Consider the following 22,063-nt stretch of genomic DNA (forward strand, 5'->3'; position numbering starts at 1 on the left):
CTCATCATTTGCCAAAAAGAGTTCTACTAAACTCATCAGCTGAAATGTCCATCCAAGTAGTGAGAAGACAGTCTTTACTAACCCATGGTCATTCTTACTCAATTACCCCGGCCAGTCATGGCTGAGCAGCAGAGTAAGGCTCAGAGAGGGTGAAGGAGGAGGATGATGGGGCTAATTTTCCCCAGTACAAAGATGGCATCTGATTCTTGGTCGGAGAGCAGAACCAGAAAGGCTTGAGGAAAGGGTCCAGGCCCTGTACTCAGTCAGAAACAGTGCTGTAGAAGAGGACGAGGAGAAGGAGGAGAAGGAGGAGGAGGAGGAGGAGGAAGAGGAGGAGGTGAAGGAGAAGGAGGAGGAGGAGGAGGAATGCTTGCCATGCTTGTGGTTTTGTATATCTGTAAGAACTTTCTTCATTTTCTTCCACATCTTCTTTCCATCGGCATTCCTGGTCTTACCATGCCAGGTGCCAAGGGATTCACAGGAGGGATGCCAGGAGCAGGTGGGGGGTAGGGAGCAGGTAGGGACCTAGGGGTTGGCCTCCCGGATACCCTGGTTATGGTGCAGGATGGGGTGCACTGGGGAGAAAGCTGATTCCCCCGGGGAGCTGCTGCAGGATGGAGAGGGGCCTGGAGGGCAGGCAGGGTGGTCAGGTGGTGGATGGCAGGATGGGCACCTTCAGGGTACCTGACGCACCAGCAGTCAGGCCATTGCCCCCTCTCTGCACTCAGCCCTTGTAACCGCCAAGTCCTTCGCTTTACGTGACACTTATATAACCACATCTTTCTGTCCTTGCATTGTTTCAAGATATACTTTTCTTTACCATTCTTTTCTTTTATTGTAGTTTACAACTTTTTGAAGTTTATTCTTCTTTGAGAGACAGAGAAAGACAGAGTGTGAGCAAGGGGGGGCAGGTAATTTATTCAAATTACCTTTTATGTTATTACCTGAATTCAGTGACTGTTTTCTTACAGAGCCATTTGAAATGTATACATCTTTATCCTAGGATCAAAAACAGTGAACACTCTGAATTCTTTTTAAAGTCTCTAAGAAAACAAATCATTTGCTTTTATTAATGCTCTCCACCTCTCCTGGGCTTGCCTCCGTTTCACATCAGCACCTTGTGCCTGGGAGTGTGTGTTGGCCTGAGCTGACCAGGTGCAGACGTCAAAATGGACAGGGGCCCGAGCTGTAGTTTTATGAGATGGGAACCACCTGGCCTGTGTCTCCACGCAGATGCCGGAGCCCACAGACCATGTCCCAACCTGAATTACAAAGAGGATGGAGGGAAGACGATGCATATGGTGGGGACCTGGTTGTTCAAAGTTCTATCATCTGCCTCTCTGATCTGGACCCCAAACTTCCAAGCTACGTGGTTAGTCAGGGACTGAGTTCAACTCCCACAAGACGCGCACTGTGTTAACCAAATCAATCCCACAATCCCCTCCCTAGTCGCCCAATATCGTCAGGGCAGATGGAGGGGTGATGTGATCGAGTCACATGAAATCTGAGGCTGCTGATCGGTGGGAGACGGAGAACAAGTCTGTGTCATGCACAGGGTGTGTCTTTTGGGTGTGACAGGAGCCTGCAGAGACATTCGGTCCTCATGAGAGAAGTCAGGGTGAGGCACAAAGTATTGCTTGTGTGTTCCCTTTCTTCCTCACACAGTGTCTGCTCCCTGAGCCTGGGGACACTCCCCGTCACTTCTGCACTGCGACTTGAGCTCCTAAACCAACAGAGGTCATGTAGTGAGGGTTCAGTAAATGCCATTCATGCATATCATGTGGACAATGACTTTCCTGAGTCAGACACAGCTGTACTGTGTGTCCGGGTCAGTCCTGACACCGTGATATGAACTCATCTGTGTCCCTCAAAACCCTGTATGGAAACCCGAACCCACATTGTGACTGTTTGAGAAAAGGCATTAAAAGATGTCATCGTGGATAATGATGTTAAAAGGGTGTTGCCCCCATAAACAGGGCTGGCATCTTCATAGAAGAGGTAGAGGCAGCATGGGTGAGCACACATGGGAATGCCACGTGAGGACCCAGGACGAATGTAACCATTTGCAAGCCAAGGAGAGTGACCTCAGGGGAAATCAATACTGCCACCCCCTTGAACGTGGACATTTAGGCTCCAAACTGAGAGAAATTCACTATCTTTGGTGTAGGCATCCAGTGTGTGGTATCGTCATATGGTAGGCGTAGCAGACAGGCACAACCCTCAGGGACACTGGTCCCGTGGAAAACCTGCCCCAGCATCCAGGAATTTCTGCTCAGCATGTATGAAACAGAAAATGTGTGCCTATAAGGACAGGTTTTGGGGAAAGAATTGACAGGAAAAGGACATAGACTAGAGGAGGTTCGTTGGGTTTTGTTTCAGGCCTCAATATTAGGTCAAGGGGGAAGCAGCTGTGTTGCTTCAAACAAAGAGGGAAGCAAAAGGTGGGAGCTACACAAGAAAAGACCATCACAGTGGGGACAGCAGGTTTTTGTCTCACTTCCCCACAGGCCTGGAGCTCTGTGTGAGCACTGAGACTATTGTCCCATGATGCACAATAATAATCAGCCTCGTCGTCAGCCTGCAGCCCAGTGATGGTCAGGGAGCCTGAGCTGCCAGACTTGGAGCCAGAGAATCGATCGGAGACCCCGGAGGGTCGTTTGTTATTCTCATAAATCAGGAGACTGGGGGCCGTTCCTGGGACTTGTCGGTACCAGCTCACATAATTACCACCCCCGATGTTGGAGCTGCTTCCAGTGCAGGAGATGGTGACCCTCTGGCCCAGGGACCCCGACACGGACGGCGGCTGAGTCAACACTGACTGGGCCCAGGACCCTGGAAGGGGTAGAAACACAGACAGGGTGATGCTGGGGTCTGGACACAAGACAGTGGAAGCAGGACCCACATGTCCTCCCAGATCCCCTTCCAGTGTGCCCTCACCCAGTCACCTGTGCAGTGAGCGAGGAGAGTGAGAAGGAAAGGAGACCAGGCCATGGTGGTGGTCATCACCGATTCTGTCTTCTGTGCCTCACGGCTGAGCAGAGCCTCCCCTAACCTCTCCCTTCCCCTCTTCATCTTCTGAGGGAGGGAGGGCCCCCTCCATGCAAATGAGACCCCAGCTCTCTGACCCCTCCCTGGGCCTGTGTCAGTTCCCTCTGCCTGAGGATGTCAGGGGGCTGGTCGAGGGGGGGCTGTTTCAGGCCAAGGGGTGAGGAGGACACAGTTGTGAGCCGTGTGCAGGGGGCACTGACAGTACAGGTGGCAAGTTTCAGTTCTCATCAGCCCTGAACCCACAGCAATGGGTCCTGTGAGCCCCCTGGTGTTCGGACTCAGAGCCGCCATTGTTTGAACTGGTAGCCAAGTCCACCAAAGAGAGCTCCTGTGCCCCCATTGCACTGCCCACTGTACCCCGACAAGGGTCAGTCCAGGTGTCCCTCTAGGGAAACTCCCATAACCTAAGCCAGACTGGATGCTCTACTCAGACTCCTCAGGGAGAGTCAGTCCATGGCCGCCTGTATGGGTCATGGGTCAGGAAGGAGGTGGTGTCTCTACCAAAAGTCCACTTAGATCAAGATCATGCCCAGTGCAATGATGAGTACCACCGGACACGTGGACCCTTCAGTGTAGGATTCTGTGTCCTTTCCTGCTACGTGATTTCTCCCGGGTTTCCAGAGCTCACCTTCTTCTAACTTTCCCGCAGCACTGAGGAGAGAGGGAGAGCTTCTGTTCAGGCTGTGGGGAGAAACAGTTGTGTGTATTCCTCGGGGCGTTACGCAAAAAAATCTTTGTCATCTGTCACTATGTCTGCTTGTTGAAAACATTAGCTCTCCTCATACTATGTGCAGTGATTCCTTCCAGGATGTGCTCTCCCAGCAAAGAGACCCAAGTCTGCAGGAGCCTTGAGTGTGACACTGACCTCAGCACCCAAAGGACAAACTTGCAGGCCATTCTAGGAGGGAAGGAGCAACAGCAGCAGGTGCTCTGACAAGGATCCAGTGACACAGTTTATGTGTTAGTCAGCACTTAGCCCAGTGTGCCCTTTGAATGGGTGTGTGCTCCTTTACACAAAATTTCTCTCAGTAAGATTTATTTCAGTCAATGACATCATTATTATGAAAATGCAGGTACAATCACTAGGATGGTTCTCTCAGTTCTGTATTTCTTACAGAGAACACATGAAATTGTGGTTAAAAACATGGATGGAAAAACAATGCAAAAAGGATGCCTGCTATAAACTTTTTGCAAAGTCATGTTTTCTTTGCCACCAGCTTACTATGGTGGAGTTGTTCTATAAGTAGGTGAGTGTGGCATGATGTCCAATGAAAGCCCAGGGGGAATCTGTTCCTGTGAACCGCAGCCATCTCAGTGATTCAATTACTAAGCACACACAGAGCTTCTAGGAGTGAGCGATTTGGGGTCAGACCTGTCTCTGGGCTGAGCACAGCTCTACCTGCGTTCTTTGTGTCCAGCATATTCAGGAGACAGCAATAGTTCATCCAGCCACCATGACTAGAGGAGTGAATTTCTATTCACCAAGGCTACATGAATCTTCGGTCAAAGATCCCACATGTGAGTGGTGAAGAGGTGGAGATGAGGGGGACTATGTCCCTGAGGTCACAGGCATTGTGGCCCCAGTTTGAGACAGAAGAATTTTCATCAGAACTCCAAGCTGGCTGGAGGTGTCACTGGGGGGACTGAGGGAGTAACAGTCCAGCATTAAGAGCACAGGGAGGATGTGATACATCCCCCTGGGCTTTGAGCTGTGTGGGAGCAACACTGAAGCTTCTATTCCAGAACCAATGTACTGATCAGCCTCAAATGCTGACTGGAGCCCGAGGGACTCAGAGGCTGAGCTGCCCACAGCGATAGAGACTCACCCTGGGATTCCTGAGCACCAACTTGTCTTAGGAGAGAAGGTGATCAGGGCAAGTCCTGGCTGCTCAGTGACAGGACCCTGGTCACACTGGATGTCGCTGGAGTTTCCTGATGATGAGGATGCTTCCTCCTGGGCTTGTGACCCTGAGGTTGGCTGGATGAGCACAGATTGACCATGAGTTTTGGGGAGAAAGAGAAGCCAGGAAGCTACAAAATCCAGAACACCATATACTCAGATAGAGGAGAGATCCGTGTTTGTGTGTGTGTGTGTGTGTGTGTGTGTGTGTGTGTGTGTGCCTGTGTGCCTGTGTGTGTGTGTGAGAGAGAGAGAGAGAGAGAGAGAGGGAGAGAAAGAGAGAGAGAATGGAAAACCTTTCCTTCAGAGGCCACACATGAAGACAAGTGTATCCCTGTCCCCTTATGTCCTCTCTGCATTTGCTGAGTGTTGTGTTGGTCCCCATGCAAACCCATCCCTGGGGCTGGCTCTCTGTATGACCGTCCAGCGTTCTGGAGCTTGGAACTCAAGAAGGCCAGTGTCTGGAAGGCCACTTCTCTGGCATGAGTATGAAACTTACACAAGGAGAGTAATATGGTCTGAATTAGTTCAAATAGGAAATTCACTGAATCGGAATGTCAGGCCTTGTGGATGGGCCTTCTATCCATTCTCATTCCTGTAGACACACTTCTCATAGCTGTGGGGTCTTCAGGTCTTAGGAAGCACAAGATAGAGGCTGATCACACAGCCCCTTCTTCATGCCCTTCACATCACAGCCCTCCCCCACTTTGCCTCTCGTATCCCCTGATACCTCCATTGGGGTGACCGTGAGATAGTGTCTGCTGTTATTTTGCAAAAGGGTTAATGCTTGACACTGCATTGCTTGGTGCAAAAGTGTGTGGCTGAGTGAGTGTCCTGATGGTCTTACAAACCAATATTCTCAAGACCAAGAAAAGCTGTCATGTATTGAAATATGCAGCCAATCCTTCCTTCGTTCACTATGGCAAAAGTTACCCTGTGTGCAGCCTCAGTCATTCTGAAGGAGGAAGTAATTGCATGAATCGCTTCTCTGTGCAAATACTCAAAGGCTGGGTGAACATTCATCTCACGGAAATACAATAATCATGTTGTCGTATTACAGAGATTGATGAGGTTGGTGGGGCATGAAAACTACAATCAGAGATGAGAGCAGGAATCACATGAGGAAGTGATTTCCTGCTGGTCCAATTTCTGCAACGTCTCTGTAGAGATGGACCCTGGAGAGTGGAAACTCTTGCAAGATTATAGTTTTCTCTGAAATCCTAACATAGAGATGGTTTTCGGGCCTGAAGAGCCATAGAGAGAGACGGAAGGCCTGAGGGAAGCAGGAGAAGGGGGGAGACGAGCAGAGTGTGTGTGGGGGAGGGTGCAGTGAGGAGAGTCTGAAGACTTTGGGACTCACTTTTAGTCAGATGGGTGAGAGAGGAAATTGTCTCTGACCAAGGTGCTTATTAACATGTCAGATATGATTGTGTCATCAGTAACACAAGACACACTTTACGGCTTGAGATATGTGGATGAACGTGAGTACCTCTGTCACCATTTTCAGTCCAGACAACAGTACTGTGTGACCTTAGAAACTGTACACGTGTCTCTGCCCCTAGATGCTGACACTGAGTTTCTGAAAATCTTGTCATTTTCTAAGTGAAAAGAACACTAGAAACATCCTAGTTCTAATGATGTGACTCTGGGTGGGCTCCCTGAAGCCTCCTGGGTGGGGCTGGTGCCCAGAAAGACCAAGGCTTGGTCAGAGGCTGGGAATCTTCACCCCTCATACTTGAGAGACAGGAAAAAGCCTGACAGTGTAGTTAATGTCTGATCATGTCTCCCTGAATCCTCAATAAAATCAGAAAGTGCAGTGTTTGAAGAGCTTCTGGTTTGGCGAACACATCCACTCCCAGAACAGATGCACCTCAACTCCCCAGGGACTGATGCTCCGGTGCTGGGGACGCTCCTAGACCTGACACTAGGTGGCTCTTCATTACTTGTTCCCCTGTCCCCTTCATCATATCTTTAATGAACTGACTAAAGGAGTCAGTGTTTCCCTGAGTTCTGTGAGCCCCTCAGGTGAATAAATGGAACGCATGGAGGGAATTATGAAACTCATAAGTATAATTTCAAAAAACATTGCACAAAAAGGAAAATTACAGACCATGATTATTATATATTGATAGAAATATTGTGTATAAAATACTAATAAAGAGACCTCAATGCAATATTAATAAATTGATACACAATTATTAAGTGTGATTTATTCCAATGATTTGGTTATGTTACATTAAATAAAGAATATTACCTTACATTACATTAAGAGATATGACCATATTGCCCTAATTGGTCTCAAAAGAGCCTTTAGCCAAATTTAACACAAAATCCTAATAAGAGCCACAAAGAAACAAAAATAGATCCATTTATAACATGGTAAAACACACACTCTCACACACTTATGATGTGGTCCTGAGGCCGGCATCCTTGTTCATGGAGTAGCGAGGGGACCAGTTCCACAAGGATCAAGAACTTGCAAAGGGAATCTTCACGTCCATTATTTTGCAACATTATTCCTCATGTGTTAGACAATGTAACTAAAAAGCCAAAATCAATGGTTACTACTTTGCATGGATGGGAAAGGAAAGTGGTCACTCTTGAAGTCCCAGATGGATGTCATGGCCTTAGATAGGGCCGTGCTGTGGCAGCAGTGACAGCAGAGATCTTAGTGAGTGATTAGTCTCAGTGTTGGTGACTTACTGGTGACACTTGGTACCAGAGACACGATGGATGGAACAAACGCAGCAGAGAAGAGGTCTTGTCCCACGTGAGCAGGTGATGAGCCCTGTGCAAGGTGTGGGACAGTGACTCCGGATCTGAAATGATTATTTCCTCCCACTCTGGCTGCATCTTTTTTTTTTTTTTTTTTTTTTACGTTTATTTATTTTTGGGACAGAGAGAGACAGAGCATGAACGGGGGAGGGGCAGAGAGAGAGGGAGACACAGAATCGGAAACAGGCTCCAGGCTCTGAGCCATCAACCCAGAGCCTGACGCGGGGCTCGAACTCACAGACCGCGAGATCGTGACCTGGCTGAAGTCAGACGCTTAACCGACTGCGCCACCCAGGCGCCCCGCACTCTGGCTGCATCTTATACGATGTCAATCTTTACATTGATGGGGTGTCTGCCCACACCTAGAATAGTACATATTGCAGAGGTTTCCAGTGGGGACCTTTGCTCAAGTGAACAGTTTACTAAGAGACGGGTTGTGAGTCTGGTGTCGCTGCCCCTGCTCCTTGATGACCTGAGGAGAGAGCATGTCCTGTGTGACCTCAGGGACTGCTTTCTATAAAATCCGGCAACGGCTCCCTGTATAAAGGACTGAAGAAGACACTCCAGGACATGGTGGACACCACACAGAGCTCTGTTCCCTGAGGTTCCATTGAAGGGATTCTGCCCACAAGCTGCCTTATCCTCTGGGCAGGTCCTGAGAGCCCACTTCCTCCTGGGAAATGCGCTCTGTCTATTCCTTGTGTATAAGCCTGCAATTCTCCAGACGCCAAAGGAAAAAGGAAGAAGTGATCCACGTTGGAAGCAATGTGGTGACGCAGCCAGATGCAGGGGCTCACAGGGCAATGGATGCTGTCAGGTGGAGGCAGGTCACACAGCCCTGAGGCTCCAGTGTGCCTACTGCCCCCCAGGCAGCTTGGCTGCTGACCCTCACTCTGCAGGCCCCTGTTCGCTCTGCTCCCCTGCTGCCCTAGGCACCATGTCCTCTAGCTGCTGTATACCCTCTGCACACCAAGCAGAATGTTCATTTGGACAGCAGTCGTACTGATGTTGTGACCCATGGGAGTGGAGTACGAAAGGGCCTTTCTGGGTCCCTTATTGGAACCATGACACTCTCACGTTTGGAAAAGTATCTCAGTGGAAGCTTGTGATTTGGTTCAAAAGGTCCATCTCTGCCAACAGTATCCCCAGAACTGCTCTGTGTCTCCTGTTCACAGATGCTGCATGTGGTAAATGTAAGGACAGCGAAGGGGTGTCACTGGAACACACATATGGGGACACGGCCCGTGTGCATGTGTGGCGTGCAGGGGAGCTGGGACAAAGAGGTCTTTACAGAGCTGCGGTAAGTAAGGGGGCAACTGTAGGGTGAGCCAAGGGATGTCCCTGAGAGGAGGAGCCCTGGGTCAGAGGTCAGGGCATGTGTCAAGGCCCGAGAAAGAGGGGTGGCTGCTTGTTGATGACTCTAGTGGACATCCACTGGAGGTCTATGAGGTAGGCCAACTGACCACCTGAATCCAGCATCTCCAAATGGAATCAAAAGGCAAACCTAGGAAGAGAAATATACCTTCCTTAACCCTGAAATCTGGTTTGACTCGTTGTGCATGCGTGTGAATGTACATATATTCAAGGGCCACAATATATGAATACTTCACGTAAAACATCTGATCCTTGTCTTTCATAGTGAGTCAGGTGATGACCCAACAGGCTCCATGACCTTGAGAGTTTAGTTTGTCCTTTGTAGCACTAAGTGTCTGCAGCTTACTGCTACGTCCTTGGTGCTCAGGAAATGGTTTTGAATGAAAAAGAATACATCAGTGAATTAACAAAGGAAAAAATACCAGTCTCCACATTCTTTACCTTATGGCTAAAACGGGCATCGGCTCTTTCTTTTGGGCCACCTTCATCCATTCAAATTGTGAACCACAGACACGGGTGTCATCTTGGACACATCCTTCGACCTCACACACAGCCTCCAGGTAATTCCTAAATCCAGCGTTTTCCACACCAAAAGCCATGTTTCAATGTACACGCTGCCCAAAGCGATCTATAGACTCCATGCAATTCCCATGAAAATTCCAGAGACATTTTTCACAGAAATTGAAAAAATCTCCTGACTTTTATACACAACCAGAAAGACCCCAAATTGCCAAACAATATTGAGCGAGAAGAACAAAGCTGGAGGCACCAGACTTCCTGCTTTTGAGTTGTATTACAAACCTATAGTAATGAAAACCAGTACGGCATTGGCCTAGAAAGAAACCCATGGATTGATGCGACAGAATAAAAAGACCAGAAGAATAAAACAAGACCCCTCTTCCCCAATTTTCTAGTAGTCACCTCCCTGACTGTGGTCCCGCTCAAGATTCTGCCTGCAAACGTTTTTGTTCTGTGCGATGGCCCAGACGTCTGTGCCTGGCCCCAGGCCTGGGGAAGGGTGCCATGGGGTTGGAGGGAGAAAGGTGATGTAAGGGAGCGAGTCACAGCTGAGCACTCCCGGGGCCCCCGAGGCCCAGGTGAGGGACAGTCACACTGCAATGTGCACCCTGTTTGCCTTAGTATATGAGAGCCATTCGAGTATTTTCCTGCTGGCCTGGCTCACAGCCGAGTCCTCTTAGGGCATTCTGAGTAGCCCACCGTTGACCCCAGTCCTGGTCACTCAGTTGCTCTGACAACACACAGCAACCCTAGAGGACACTCTGACCTTTGCCGACAGATATTTGACCTTTCAGTGTCCAGGGAGGGAGCATGAGTGCATCCTCTCCTGGGTGCTTGGGATGGAGACATTAATTTTCTTCAGGTCCCTAACAGCATCCAGGCTGCTCACCATAGGGCTTAATTTACAGTGTTTATGTTCCTAGACATATTAGTGTTCCCTGACATTGGGTTTGCTTCCTGCAGGGCCCTGGCATCACTACCAGTCTCCAATCTGAATTTGTTTTAATGTTTATTTCTTTTTAAGAGAGAGAGGGCAGAGAGAGAGACAGAGAGAGAGACAGAGAGAGAGAGAGGCAGAGAGAGAGAGAGAGAGAGGGAGAGAGAGCAGGGAGCTACAGAGAGAGAGCAGGAGACGCATAATCAGAAGCAGGTTCTAGGCTCTGAGTTAGTGGCACAGAGCCCAAGGCAGGGCTTCAGCTCACGAACCACGACATCATGACCTGAGCTGAAGTCTGAAGCTTCGCCAACTGAGCCACCCAGGCACCCCTACAAGTCTCCAATCGAAACCAATTTCAAGGCCTCATATTTCCCAGGATCATTCCCAGTTCATATGTGATAAAAAGGCATGGGGGTTATCCTTGAACTTTGAATACTTTTTGCTGTTGCTGCTGTATTATGAGAATCTCCTGTTATATCCCATCACCTCCATGGTACAGGCTCTGGGGCCTTTGAAGTCTCCGTTTGTCAAAAGACTACCTGGTCTCCGCAGAGAAGTATCCACTGTACTTAATTCCCAATTTGGGTTTTGACCGGGCCTTTATACTTAGTCTGGAATTTAGTTTTCTTCTCTGGTATACTTATGACTCATTTGCCTCTCTAATAGTTCAGTTTTGTAAGTGTTTTCAGGGTGAACATGATGTAAACCACTATACAGTACAAGGGAATCGATCTTCTTAGAAATTCGTTCTCTGCTCATCCATTAAGGGACATTCAGGGAAGGGAATCCCACTCACATTCAACACTATTATATTTATTTGGTAAATGTTCCATTGGTTAAGAGTGAAAACACAACAAAATGTCTAGATTTTTTCTGGTGATACCAGGGTTCACTGGACAATGTAGGATGGGTTCATAGGCCTTTCTCCAAAATAGTGAGATTCCTTTCAGCATCATTCCAGACCGAGTCAGGGGGAAAACAAAGACAGAGAAAGCCTAGAACACATGCCTTTACACTCTACTGGTCTCACCCTGGTAATTACATCTGCAACAGTCTCATTTCCAAATAAGGTCTCATCCTGAAATATGGGAGTTTTTAGAACTCTTAATCACATGAATTGTTGGAGACACAGTTCAACGCGTAACAATTAATATCCACAGTTTATTCAGATTTTCTTACTTTTTCCCTAATGTCCTTTTTCTGTAGTAAGATCCAGTTAAGATTCTTTGCGACATTGAGTTGTGAATTGTCCTTAAGCTTCTCTTACTGTGACACCTCTTCAGACTGTCCCTCTTGTTGGTGCCTTTGTGCATACTTACTGAGTGGGGGTTATGCCTGACGTCATTCAGGCCGAGGTTTTACACCTGTTCCATGAAATCTCTGCACAGGAATGTGTCTCATCTGATTCCATTTATTTATTACCATCAGTGAAAAATATGGACGGTAGACATATGTGTAGACACTGAGTTACAACCCAGTCCTTTTATGTTCCTGTGGTTGAAATCTTTCCAGTTTTGCCTCATGGGGTCCCTTTAAGTTGGCTCATGAGCTCCTAGACAAACCCTGTCCTTGTGTGTGTGCTCACACGGGTATGTGTGGTGGTTGTACGCTGATTTGCTTGCGTTTGTTTGGGAGACAATGACAGAGTGTCATTTAAGTGTCATTAGTATCATATACAATAATTCTGTGGCTCAGAATGTTTTACTTTGTTCACATGATTAATTCTTTTTCAGCATTTAGCACCCCGCGACCTACAGATATTTGCAGAGTTTTGCTTCTTCCAATGTTTGATATAATTATCAAATTATTTATAAAAGTGGCACCTCCTGGGTGACCTCTTAGTTGGTTCCTGGTTTGGGTATTTACATTTAAACCTAGAGTAGGGGCGCCTGGGTGGCTCAGTCGGTTGAGCATCCGACTTCAGCTCAGGTGACGATCTCACGGACCGTGAGTTCGAGCCCTGCGTCGGGCTCTGGGCTGATGGCTCAGAGCCTGGAGCCTGCTTCCAGTTCTGTGTCTCCCTCTGTCTCTGCCCCTCCCCCGTTCATGCTCTGTCTCTCTCTGTCTCAAAAATAAATAAACGTTAAAAAAAAAATTAAAATAAATAAATAAATAAATAAATAATAAAAAAATAAACCTAGAGTAAATATCCATGTGCCAAGTTTAGGTTGCTTTCAGGCTTTAGTGATTCAGAGAAGTTGTTATAAACATTGAAGTGCAGGGTTTTTCCTATGGACAAAGGTTTTGAAACTTATCTTCAAATTTTATACTTTTAAATTAGCATTTTTTCACAAATAATAGATAATAAGAAGAAACTAGACACTGCCATTGAGATAGTAGTTCCAATTGCAGATAAGGCTAACTTATTCTTCAGGCACCACATGGGTAGAGTTCAGAGGGAAAAAAATGCTTCATTTATTTTAATATCAGAAGGAAAAATTGATATGATCTGGCCTAGAAGTAAAATACCTCAGCTGATAAAACAAGAGATTTCTCTTCCATCAAGACTCTTTGTGTCGCAAGGGTTTTCTGAGAGTGACTTTGAGGACAGAAAGGAAAGGAGGAACCTCACTCACGGGAGGTGCCCTTGCATGGACCTGCGTCCAAGTCATCAGCCACGGAATGAGCAGAATCACAGGCTGAGCTGAGGAGGCAACTGCTGATGTGTTTCCCTCTTTAGAGATGAGTAACTAGGTTTTTGTCTCACTTCCCCACAGGCCTGGACCACTGTGTAAGCACTGCCACTGCTGTACCACGATGAGCAGTAATAATCAGCCTCGTCCTCGGCCTGGAGCCCAGTGATGGTCAGGGTGCCTGTGCTGCCAGACTTGGAGCCGGAGAATCGATCAGGGACCCCTGAGGGTCGGTTGCTATTAACATAGATGATGGTTTTGGGGGCCTTTCCTGGGATTTGTTGGTACCAATCCACGGAACTACCAACTCCAGTGCAGGAGATAGTGACCCTCTGGCCCAGGGCCCCAGACACCGAGGATGGTTGATTCGGCCCCGACTGAGCCCAAATCCCTGGAAAGAGAAACAACAGAGAGGATATTCCTGGGGTCTAGAGACAAGAGGAGGAATCAGGCCCACACTTGTGCTTCCAGGACCCCTTCCCGTGTCCCCACATCAAGTCACCTGTGCAGTGAGCGAGGAGGGTGAGGAGGAGAGGGGACCAGGCCATGGCGGAGGTCAGCACCGATCCTGCCTTCTGTTGCCTCACAGCTGAGCAGAGCCTCCCTCAACCTCTCCCTTCACCTCTTGATGTGTTGAGAGGGGGAGGGCCCAACCATGCAAATGCGACCCCCCTGTTTTCTGACTCCTCACTGACTTCTTTAGGTGCCTCTGTCTGAGGATGTCAGGGGGATGGGCAGGGTGGGGGCAATTTCAGGGCAGGGGTGGGGAGGTCACACATGTGAGGCCTGAGCAGAGGGCACAGGCAGTGGCAGGTGGCAATTCACAGCTCTGATCTACCGTGACCGCTCAAAACATGCCTTGAGTGCCCCCTAGCGTCCAGACACAGACATGCCAGTTTATGAGGTGAGCAGAGCCCATCAGAGACCACTTCTGCCTCCCCACTGCTCTAGCCACTCTCCTCTGCCTAAGCGTTAGACCAGGTCTCCTCACGTGGCCACCATCACCTCAGGGCAGACTCTCTGTTCTACTCAGACTCCTGGGGGTGAGCCTGTCCATGGCTCCCTTGACTCTTAATGGGTCAGTCCTGACGAGGTGTCTCTACACACATTCCTCTAACAGTAAATGTGTATCAAAAGGGGAAGGAGGTAACTGGATATGACAGCGGAGACAGGGCTCCAGGTGCCCATGGCAATGCAGGAAGCAGCAGAGAGCAGAGGGCAGATCCCGTGGGGGCCTTTGGCAGATGGGACCTGACCCTGGTGAGATCGTTCTTAGATGTGTTTTCTTACCCAGAAGGAGTGTGTTGATTCACACTCTATCTTGGCATCTATGTTGATGTGCTCATTGTCAGACGTCTGAGTGATTCCAGTTTTCTCTCCCAAAGTGCATTAGGAAATATCAGTGGGATCCTAAGGATCCCATCTAGGGCATCTGCTCTAGGATTCATGTATATTGTTTCTGAATTCCCTCCCAAATCCATGGTAGCTCTGTTCCGGAGACCTTGCAAAGGACCTGGTTCCAGGCTGTCTTCCCTGGTGGTCAAGAGGAACTCGAATGACTTTCTGGTCCTTTTATTCTATGGCATCAATCTATGTGTCTCTTAAGAACAATACCACATTGGTTTTCATGACTACAGCTTTGTAATATAATTTGAAAGTGCGAAGTTTGGTGTCTTGAGTTTTGTTCCTTCTCAAGATTGCTTTGGCAATTTGGGGTCTTTTCTGGTTCTATACAAACTTCAGGGTTTTTTAAATTTCTGTGAAAAATGTCATTGAAATTTCCATGGGGATTACATTGAATTTATAGAGTGCTTTGGATAGTGTGGACACTCTTGCATTATATTTTGTGGAAATCTCTGGATTTTGGAATACCTGGAGGCTTGTGTGAGGTCTAAGGGTTTGTCTAAGATGACCTCCATCTCTGTGCTTAAAAATGTGGATGGATTATGATGATTCAAATGAAAGGAGAGATACTAGTTTTGGCAATAAGGTAAAGAATGTGGATATGTGTATTTTTTCTTTTTTTATTCACTGATGTATTCTTTTTAATTCAAAACCTTTCCTGGCCGCCAGCTAAGAACTGATAAGCTGCAGATACGTAGTGCTGCGAGGACAAATAAAACTGTCAAGGTTGTGGAGCATGTTGGTTTTTCATGTGAGTCACTATGACAGAAAAGGAGGAGATGTTTCATGGGAGGTATTCAATGGGAAGCATTAAATATTTATAGGACTAGAGCACACAGTGCTATGTTAACCGAATGTCGATGACTAGAAGGTTAAGTGTGTATAACTGTATCTTATGTTTTACTTATACGTAGTTTATGTTATATATATGTGTGTGTGTGTGTGTGTGTGTGTGTGTGTGAGTGTGTGTGTGTGTGTGTGTGTGTGTGTGTGTGTGATATAAACCCCAGGAGATATATCCTAGATATATTGTCATGAACAGTGCAGAGATGGATTAGATAAACCACTGGGGAAAATAACTGTGTGAATATTTACAGTAGGAGTAGAACCTTGTGTGACCCAAAGAAGGACTGGAGACGGATCTGGTGTGAGTAACTATAATACATTGCACACTGAGAAAGGAGGGCTTAGAGCACCAGGAACTTCATGGGACTGAGCTCTGTCGGATAGTAAGGTCTGTCTGGTAAATACCTGTTGGGGTATTTTCCTGCTGGCCTGAATCACAGCCCTGTCCTCTCAGTGCCAGTGTGAACAGGCCACCGCTGACCCCGGTCCTGGTCACCCAGCTGCTCTGACAACACACAGCATCCCAAGAGGACACTCAGACCTTTGCTGACGGATATTTGAGCTTTCAGTGTCCCGGGAAGGAGCATGAGTGCATCCTCTCCTGGGTGCTTGGGATGGAGACATTAATTTTCTTCAGGTCCCTAACAGCATCCAGGCTGCTCACCATAGGCTTAGTTTACAGTGTTTATGTTCCTGGACATGTTAGTGTTCCCTGATATTGGGTTTTCTTGCTGCAGGGCCCTGGCATCACTACCAGTCTCCAATTTGACTTTGTTTTAATGTTTATTTTTTTTTTTAAGACATAGACAGAAAGACAGAGACAGAAAGAGCAGGGAGTTACAGAGAGATAGCAGGAGACACAGAATCAGAAGCAGGCTCCAGACTCTGATTTCGTGGCACAGAGCCCAAGGCAGAGCTTCGGCTCACGAACCACGATATCATGACCTGAGCCAAATTCCTAAGCTTAACGGACTGAGCCACCCAGGCACCCCTACCTGTCTCCAATCAAAACCAATTTCAAGGCCTCATATTTTCCAGGTTCACTCCCGTTTCATTGTGATAAAAAGTCCTTGGGGGGTTATTCAAAGTCCTTGAACTGTGAATACTTTTTGCTGTTGTTGCTGTATTATGAGGATCTCCTGTTATATCCCATCACCTCCATGGTACAGGCTCTGGGGCCTTTGAAGTCTCTGTTTGTCAAAAGACTACCGGCTCTCCGCAAACAAGTACCCAGGGTACTCACTTCCCAATCTGGGTTTTGACCAGGCCTTTATACTTAGTGTGGAATTTAATTTTCTTCTCTGGTATCCTCATGACCCATTTGCCTCTCTTAGTCCAGTTTTGTAATTGTTCTCGGATGAACATGATATAAACCCTTATACCGTGGAAGGGACTTCTATTTTCTTAGAAATTCTTTCTCTGCTTATCCATTAAGGGGCATTCAGGGAAGGGAATCCCACTCACATTCAACACTATTATCTGTATATGGTAAATGTTCCATGGGTTAACAGTGAAAAGACAACAAAATGTCTAGATTTTTCCGGTAATACCAGGGTTCTCTGGACAAGGTAGGATAGGTTCATAGGCCTTTTTCTCTAAAATGGTGAAATTCTTTCAGCATGATTCCAGACTGAGTCAGAGGAAAAACAAAGACAGAGAAAGCTTAGAACACATGCAGTTACACTCTACTGGTCTCGCCCTGGTAATTACATCCGCAACAGTCTCATTTCCAAATAAGGTCTCACTCTGAAATAGGGGAGTTTTTAGAACTCTTAATCACATGAATTGTTGGAGACACAGTTCAGCTCATAACTAATATCCACAGTTTATTCAGATTTTCTTAGTTTTTCCCTAATGTCCTTTTTCTGTTGTAAGATCCAGTTTATGATTCTTTGCGACATTGAGTTGTGAATTGTCCTTAAGCTTCTCTTACTGTGACACTTCTTCAGACTGTCCCTCTTGTTGGTGCCTTTGTCCATACTTACTGAGTGGGGGCTATGCCTGACGTCATTCAAGCCAAGGGTTTACACCTGTTCCCTGAAATCTCTGCACAGGAATGTGTCTCATGTGATGCCATATATTTATACCATCAGTTAACAATATGGATGGCAAACATATGTGTAGACACTGAGTTACAACCCAGTCCTTTTATGTTCCTGTGGTTGAAATCTTTCTAGTTTTGCCTCATGGGGGCCCTTTCGGTTGGCTCGTGAGCTCTTAGACACAACCTGTCCTTGTGTATGTGCGCACACGGGTATGTGTGGTGGTTGTGTGCTGATTTGCTTGCGTTTGTTTGGGAAACAATGCCAGACAATGACAGAGTGTCATTTAAGGGCCATTAGTGTCATATAGAATAATTCTGTGGCTCAGAGTGTTTTCCTCTGTTCACATAATTAATTCTTTTTCAGCGTTTAGCACCCCCGCTACCTACAGATGTTTGCAGAGTTTTGCTTCTTCCAATGTTGGATGTAATTATCAAATTATTTATAAAAGTGGCACCTCCTGGGTGACCTGTTGTTGGTTCCTGGTTTGGGTGATTATTTTAAACCTAGAATAAATATCCATGTGCCAAGTTTAGGTTGCTTTCAGGTTTTAGTGATTAGGAATCAGTTGTTATAAACATTAAAGTGCAGGGTTTTTCTTGCACTTTTTTCAATTTCTGACACTAATAAGGTCCTCCGTACTCATCCTGCGCCATTGCTGTCTGGGAATTAAGATTCCCCCGAGGAAGCCCCATGTCTTCCCGAGAGAACGGTATTAGAAGGTAATATCTGGGAAAATGCATCTCAGGCCTTATGGGGCATCACTGCTTCTGGTTTCACTCAGCTGACGCATGAAGGACAAATACATGAGGAAACTAAGCCAGGACCGTGGACATATTGGTGACTGTGTCCATATGCAAGTCTCTGTCTCCATCAAACTACACACGTCGTCAGACTGTCATCTGCGGCTCTAATCCATAACCACATCCTCTCCCCAGCCTCCTCCCTTGGTTGTATGTGTGACTTTCCTTTCCTCAAGTGACAACTGTGGCTCGAGCACCACATTCCATCCATTTACTTCATTGTTCGGTGACAGTACACAGTGCAGTCACGTCACGATTGTCAACTGGCTCCCCCACGGGACGCAACCTTAGTTACTAGAAGACAGAACTTTCATGCAGTTTCTTATGTCTTTACACGTAGAGGCTCCACTCACTTTCAGCCCCTCGGCTCAGTGGCTCGCCCCACCCCCGCACTGACGTGGGCTCACACGTGTTACTGCAGCTACATGAGTTTTGTCACCTTCTGCTTTCCATCATGTGCCCCAAATTGCTACATTCTTCTACGTACTCGTTAAGTTTCTGACATGGGGCGTGTACAGTGTTCAGTGAATTCTGACAATGACAGAATGTCATTTAAGTGCCATTAGTATCATATAGAATAATTCTGTGGCTCAGAATGTTTTCCTTCGTTCACATGATTAACTCCTTTTCAGCGTTTAGGACCTCCACGACCTGCATGTGTTTGCAGTTTTGCGTCTTCCAATGTTTGACATAACTATCGAATTATTTATAAAAGTGGCACCTCCTAGGTGACCTCTTAGTTGGTTTCTGGTTTGGGTGATCACATTTAAACCTAGAATAAGTATCCATGTGCCAAGTTTAAGTTGCTTTCAGGCTTTAGTGATTAGGAATGAGTTGTTATAAACATTGAAGTGCAGGGTTTTTCCTATGGACAAAAGTTTTGAAACTTATCTTCATAATTTTATGATTTTAAATTGGCATTTTTTCACAAATAAGAGATAACAACACAACACTAGCCACCACCAATGAGATAATAGTACCAGATGCAAATAAGGCTGACTTTTTCTTCAGGAACCACATGGGTAGAGTTCAGAGGGAAAAAAATGCTTCATTTATTTTAATATCAGAAGGAAAAATTGATATGATCTGGCCTAGAAGTAAAATACCTCAGCTGATAAAACAAGAGATTTCTCTTTCATGAAGACTCTTTGTGTCGCAAGGGTTTTCTGAGAGTGACTTTGAGGACAGAAAGGAAAGGGGGAACCTCACTCACGGGAGGTGCCCTTGCATGGACCTGCGTCCAAGTCATCAGCCACGGAATGAGCAGAATCACAGGCTGAGCTGAGGAGGCAACTGCTGATGTGTTTCCCTCTTTAGAGATGAGTAACTAGGTTTTTGTCTCACTTCCCCACAGGCCTGGACCACTGTGTAAGCACTGCCACTGCTGTACCACGATGAGCAGTAATAATCAGCCTCGTCCTCGGCCTGGAGCCCAGTGATGGTCAGGGTGCCTGTGCTGCCAGACTTGGAGCCGGAGAATCGATCAGGGACCCCTGAGGGTCGGTTGCTATTAACATAGATGATGGTTTTGGGGGCCTTTCCTGGGATTTGTTGGTACCAATCCACGGAACTACCAACTCCAGTGCAGGAGATAGTGACCCTCTGGCCCAGGGCCCCAGACACCGAGGATGGTTGATTCGGCCCCGACTGAGCCCAAATCCCTGGAAAGAGAAACAACAGAGAGGATATTCCTGGGGTCTAGAGACAAGAGGAGGAATCAGGCCCACACTTGTGCTTCCAGAACCCCTTCCTGTGTCCCCACATCAAGTCACCTGTGCAGTGAGCGAGGAGGGTGAGGAGGAGAGTGGACCAGGCCATGGCGGAGGTCAGCACCGATCCTGCCTTCTGTTGCCTCACAGCTGAGCAGAGCCTCCCTCAACCTCTCCCTTCACCTCTTGATGTGTTGAGAGGGGGAGGGCCCAACCATGCAAATGCGACCCCCCTGTTTTCTGACTCCTCACTGACTTCTTTAGGTGCCTCTGTCTGAGGATGTCAGGGGGATGGGCAGGGTGGGGGCAATTTCAGGGCAGGGGTGGGGAGGTCACACATGTGAGCCCTGAGCAGAGGGCACAGGCAGTGGCAGGTGGCAATCACAGCTCTGGATCTACCCTGACCCCTCAGAAACATGCCTTGAGTGCCCCCTAGCGTCCAGACACAGACATGCCAGTTTATGAGGTGAGCAGAGCCCATCAGAGACCACTTCTGCCTCCCCACTGCTCTAGCCACTCTCCTCTGCCTAAGCGTTAGACCAGGTCTCCTCACGTGGCCCCCATCACCTCAGGGCAGACTCTCTGTTCTACTCAGACTCCTGGGGGTGAGCCTGTCCATGGCTCCCTTGACACTTAATGGGTCAGGCCTGAAGAGTTGTCTCTACACACATTCCTCTAACAGTAAATGTGTACCAATAGAGGAAGGAGTTAACTGGATACAACAGCAGAGACAGGGCTCCAGGCACCCGTGCCAATGCAGGAAGCAGCAGAGAGCAGAGGGCAGCTCCCATGGGGAACGTTGGCAGATGGGACCTGACCCTGGTGAGATCGTTCTTAGATGTGCTTCTTACCCAGATGGATTGTGTTGATTCACACTCTGTCCCGGCATCTATGTCAATGTGCTCATTGTCAGACGTCTGAGTGATTCCAGTTTTCTCTCCCAAAGTGCATCAGGAAATATCAGTGAGATCCTAAGGATCCCATTTGGGGCATCTTCTCTAGGATTCACGTACATTCTTTCTGAAACCCTTCCCAAATCCATGGTAGCTCTGTTCCGGAGACCTTGCAAAGGACCGTTTTCAGCCTATGTCTTGCCTGGTGGTCAAGAGGAACTGGAATGACTTTCTGGTCTTTTTATTCTATGGCATCAGCCTATGTGTCTCTCAAGAACAATACCACGTTGGTTTTCATGACTACATCTTTGTAATATAATTTGAAAGTGCGAAGTTGGTGTCTCGAGGTTTGTTCCTTCTCAAGATTGCTTTGGCAATTTGGGGTCTTTTCTGGTTCTATACAAAATTTGGGTTTTTTTTTTATTTCTGTGCAAAACATCATTGGATTTTTTTATGGGGATTGCATTGAATTTACAGAGTGCTTTGGGTAGTGTGGACATTTTAGCGTTATATTTATTGGGAGATCCCTGGATTTAGGAATTACCTGGAGGCTGTGTGTGAGGTCTACGTGCTTGTCTAAGATGACCTCCATCTCTGTGCTTAAAAATGTGGATGGATTATGATGATTCAAATGAAAGGAGAGATACTAGTTTTGGCAATAAGGTAAAGAATGTGGATATGTGTATTTTTTCTTTTTTTATTCACTGATGTATTCTTTTTAATTCAAAAACCTTTCCTGGGCACCAGCTAAGTACCGGTAGGCTGCAGACACTCAGTGCTGAAAGGACAAACAAAACTGTCAAGGTCATGGAGCCTGTTGGGTTTTCATCTGACTCACTGTGACAGACAAGGAGGAGATGTTTCATGGGAGGTATTCAATGGGAAGCATTAAATATTTATAGGACTAGAGCACACGGTTCTATGTTAACCGAGAGTCGATGTCTAGAAGTGTGTGTGTGTATAACTGTATCTTACGTATTATTTATACGTAGTTTGTGTTATATATATATATATATATATTTATTTATATATATATGTATACATATATATGTGTGTGTGTATATATATATGTATATATATGTATACATATATATGTGTGTGTATATATATATATGTATATATATACATATATATATATATATGTGATATAAATCCCAGGAGATATATCCTAGATGTATTG

General features: G+C 46.8%; 2 gene segments (V, D, J or C); both read right to left on the bottom strand.

Moving 5' to 3' along the window:
* Window positions 1-525: 525 nt before the first annotated feature.
* Window positions 526-13,847, bottom strand: LOC125149363 (immunoglobulin lambda variable 1-40-like). The segment is given in 6 exon segments: window positions 526-626; window positions 2,728-2,818; window positions 2,938-2,945; window positions 4,893-4,895; window positions 13,293-13,577; window positions 13,689-13,847. Coding segments are annotated over 6 exon segments (534 nt in total).
* A 5,462-nt stretch (window positions 13,848-19,309) lies between these two features.
* LOC125148950 (immunoglobulin lambda variable 1-40-like) lies at window positions 19,310-20,211 on the bottom strand. The segment is given in 2 exon segments: window positions 19,310-19,942; window positions 20,054-20,211. Coding segments are annotated over 2 exon segments (438 nt in total).
* Window positions 20,212-22,063: the final 1,852 nt, after the last annotated feature.

The sequence above is a fragment of the Prionailurus viverrinus genome, chromosome D3 (assembly GCF_022837055.1).
Source record: "Prionailurus viverrinus isolate Anna chromosome D3, UM_Priviv_1.0, whole genome shotgun sequence".
Classification (NCBI taxonomy): domain Eukaryota; kingdom Metazoa; phylum Chordata; class Mammalia; order Carnivora; family Felidae; genus Prionailurus; species Prionailurus viverrinus.